Source organism: Pinus tabuliformis, chromosome 2_2 (assembly GCF_031772625.1).
Source record: "Pinus tabuliformis cultivar Carrire ecotype Pingquan chromosome 2_2, CPIR1, whole genome shotgun sequence".
Classification (NCBI taxonomy): domain Eukaryota; kingdom Viridiplantae; phylum Streptophyta; class Pinopsida; order Pinales; family Pinaceae; genus Pinus; species Pinus tabuliformis.
This window is the reverse complement of record NC_142300.1, coordinates 914,700,789-914,704,783: the sequence shown is the minus strand read 5'-3', so window position 1 is coordinate 914,704,783 and position 3,995 is coordinate 914,700,789. Positions and strand designations below refer to the sequence as shown.

General features: G+C 37.3%; 1 protein-coding gene across 1 annotated transcript; it reads left to right on the top strand.

Annotated features, from left to right (window-relative positions):
* Window positions 1–1,367: 1,367 nt before the first annotated feature.
* LOC149196000 (methyltransferase FGSG_00040-like) lies at window positions 1,368–2,312 on the top strand. The gene has a single exon (XM_089408096.1). It carries the CDS (start codon window positions 1,368–1,370, stop codon window positions 2,310–2,312), a length of 945 nt encoding a protein of 314 aa, XP_089264222.1.
* Window positions 2,313–3,995: the final 1,683 nt, after the last annotated feature.

Below are 3,995 nucleotides of genomic sequence, written 5' to 3'. Positions count from 1 at the left end.
CCGCCTGAGTTTGTAGATGCGCTACAAAATTTCACCTATAACCTTTGCTTTCTCTTGACCACCCAACCATGAGATCCGTCGTCAGGACTGGAATCTCCCCCCGAACTATCTTGCAGGCCCACAGCCCTCAACAAGACGCATGCAACTTGTGCCTGGCTATCTGGTCATTACCAGACTTAGCTAATCCTTTTCCTCTCTCTTTTCCTGCCTATCCTTACAGCGCAAGTTTTTGCCTCCCCCTTCCCCTTTTCTCTGGAAGCCTTTCCAGTTAGGGAAGGTAGTTTGAGTGCAGTTTCAACAACTGTTTTCTTTTCCAACTTCCCTCTCAGAAGTTGCTAGAATTTCAAGAAGTATTTCCTACTTAATACACTTTAAAGCATATATTGATAAATAAAAATACTATTAAATTTTAAAACAGTCTTCCAATGTCATACTTAATTCTGTCTTTTACCACAGTAAAAATTCAAATATTTACATTCTCTGGGGTCATCACATTTGGGAAGATTGATTTTTTTACCTTTGTCCAGAAGATAAACCACATTAGATGGTTTAAAATGTTGACCAAATCATCATGATGTAATTAATTGAAAAAACAATTTCATTATCAATATAAATCACACAAATCTAATATCTAAAATTATTAATTAATTAATTAATAACTTATTTTTAATTAATTAATATATGACCAAATCATTTTTTATAACCATTAAAATTTAAATAATTATTTTTTATTAATACTTTTATTCCATTAATATATATTGAATAAATAAGTAAATATATATATATAGAATCAATTTGTCCACCCAAAAAAATAATAATAATAGAAAAAAAGGGTTCACTCCACGAGCGCAAACGGTCTTAAGAGTTTCCGTATTTTTTAAAATTAAAATTCACTACTATAATGGTGTGACATCACTTTTCAACCTCTGAACACTAAGCTGTAACCTATTATTCGAACCCGGGGTTAAATATTATCCCGCTTTACGGCGTAATTAAATTAATAAAATGATATTCTTATCACCGAATATCAGTAAATATTTTTTTATATCAACAGATTATATGACTTTAACGGTGAAAAAATGGAAACTTATATCAAAATATATACTTGGCAAGATCGGCTCGTGTCCGGTAAACAAGGGCAGTCCCCGCTAATCACGATAACGTCTTCCGTTTTCGAATTCCAACCCATCACTCCTGTGAAGGGTGTCAGAAGTGGTGATGTGTGGTCTACTAACGTTTCTTCTTTTCACTTTAAATATCATTTCGCGGACGAAACAAATTCGTAGCTCAACAAAGAAAACGACGGTGGTGACTGGTTCATTTTGATTTTGTTCGCACAAGGAGGGAGAACCTACCTGTATCACTTAATGGCCTCGCTTTCCCCTATTTCAGCGGTAGACGCCTCTGAGAGGTTCGACAAGCAAGCCCTTCTCCAACTCCACGACTCAACCCGTGAGCTATTGGCACACAATTTTCAAGCACGCTTGTCCTTGACAAATCCCATTACCAGCAGTGGCGGAGCTTCTTCGGTTCCGCTGGAAAGATTAAAGCCCATTTCCTTTACCCAATTGAAGGTTGGCCGAGTCCACCGCGGCCGGGTGCTCTACGGTACTCTCTGCGCCGAGGCCTTCAGGATAAGCGGTATCATGAGTATGCTTGAGGACGATCATGGCCTTGCCATCAGGTTGGCAATATACAATGCGGCTCATTCGCAGACGAACCTTCAGAGGCTTTACCCTAAGGGAGCCAAGGTGGCCATCAGGGAGCCGTACTTTAAGTGCGCCGCCGACGGTGGCCTCGCTATCCGTGTCGACAACCCTGCGAACGTCGAGATCCTCGTGACTCCGAAGGTGAAGCAGGCGGAGAGCCTGTTGCATGCCGACGTAGAGGAGTTGAGGAAGAAGGGCAACAACTTCTTCAGAGATAAACGATGGGTCGCAGCGGCCGAACATTATACGAAATGCATCGACGCCGCTCTGCTTCAGCTCAGGAAGGGGTCCTCAAATGATAATAATAATATCAACACCAGCCTCCTGCACGCTTATTCCAACCGAGCGGAGACAAGGCTTCGGATGAAGGAATATGAGCTGGCGCTGGAGGATTCCGACAAGGTCCTTGGGATCGATTCCGGCAATCTCAAAGCTCTCTACAGGAAAGGCCGCGCTCTGGTCGGGCTGAAGCAGTATGCGGCGGCATGCGAATGTTTGGAGAAAGCGAACGAGGCCAACCCCAGCCACATGGAAATACAAGACGAGCTTCGCCAAGCCAAGACTCTGTACTCCCAGAGCCGAAATGGCAAATATCACTTTTAGTAACCTTACGACGGCCGTTGTTGTTGATGATATTCAAAATAAACGGCCAGAGTTTCATTTTTTGAGAGCTGAGAGGTTTGTGTTTTAAATGTTTGAAGTGAACAGTTAGATCATACGCACAGTATTCGATGGATATAAAACCATAAAATATGCCTAATATCATCCGTGCTTTTTTGGGGGTTTGTTAGGAAGATTTCATTTAGGAAAGGGTCTGAAATAGATATATTAATGGAGGCTCCTTTTGGCTCCTTGTCCTGTTTTTTAATATATGAAGGGAGTCTCTCCATTGTTCGGCTCTAAAAATTGTCTGTCATTGATATTATTTTATCTGTGTATCCTAAAAACTTTGAAATTGAAATTGTATCAGGTGTGGTTGTGTGTTCCAGATATGTGTATGGCCATCTAATATGGATATGTTCTTTGTGTATGTGGAGCCTTCAACATGATCAAGAATATTCGAAGCATAAATTTTGAGCTGTTTGTTAGTGATTTCCTTACGAAGTAGTATAGGTTTGAAATAGAGGGTAAATAAAAATAGAGAGTCAATAACCAGAGTGGGTAGAAGTGGGAAGTCATTCTATTTTAAAGTTGGTTTTGAATAAGTATACTCAGATATTCGTCTTGAATATCTCTACTTGCAAGGTCGCTTAGATCCTTCCTTTCCAAACATCTTCTTTCAGTTATCTTAATAGAGTTTTGAATACTAGTTTAGTTTATTTGTGTGTAATTGGATGGTAATGGTGTAATTAAACCAAATGAGATGTAATTTGTTTATGAGGAACAATTAATTTGCATGGAATGTAGGGCTCATCTAGTTTTTTTAAAAGAGATCTTAAGTCAAATGGTGAATACCATTATGATTTAGGTTATGATTTAGGTTATATAGTAAGTGACCATGAGTTAGAGCATTTTCTTGTGAATTTAAATAATTTATGTTGGAAAATATTAAATTAGCAACAATCATGGCACATAATGGGTCTATATTTTTAGTTAAAACTATTTATAGATGTAATATGCTCAAATTAAATTGAATTGTCAATTAACCATGGCACATAATTGGTCCATATTTTTAATTAAAACCATTTATAAATGTAATATACATATTTTTAATTAAAACTATGTGTAGTTGTAATATACTCGTATTAAATTGGAGTGTCAATTATTGGGTTTCCTTCTTTACAATTTACAACTTTAATATATGAAGTTTTTATTTGAATATAATCCATCATTGTGAGACAAAGAATTCCATGTTGAGGAAGGAATTGACTTAATTTGAGAGAAGTAATTGACCCAACTTTAAAGAAAGTTCTTTTAATGAAGAGATTATACATTTTTTTCAAAACTTCCATTGTCCTTAGTAGCCAAGATGTTGTTTGTACCATAGTAAGAGCATACTTTCCAATGGTTGATAAAGATGGACCCAAAAGTGAACTAATAAGATGAGTAGCTCAACCTACAACGCATGAGCTTGAGGGATATTTTTGTTCATTTCCTAGAGCTTAATCATATCAAGGATATTATAGTTGCGGGCAGAAGTGATATGGCTTCTACAAAATAGAAAGCCCATGTAGATGGGCTTTCAAAAGAACACATAATAGAGAAGTACTTTAATAATGAGAGGACATATTCAGTGTTTGGTGTGTTTATATTATTAGTGGATTAATTAAATGATTAAATAATATA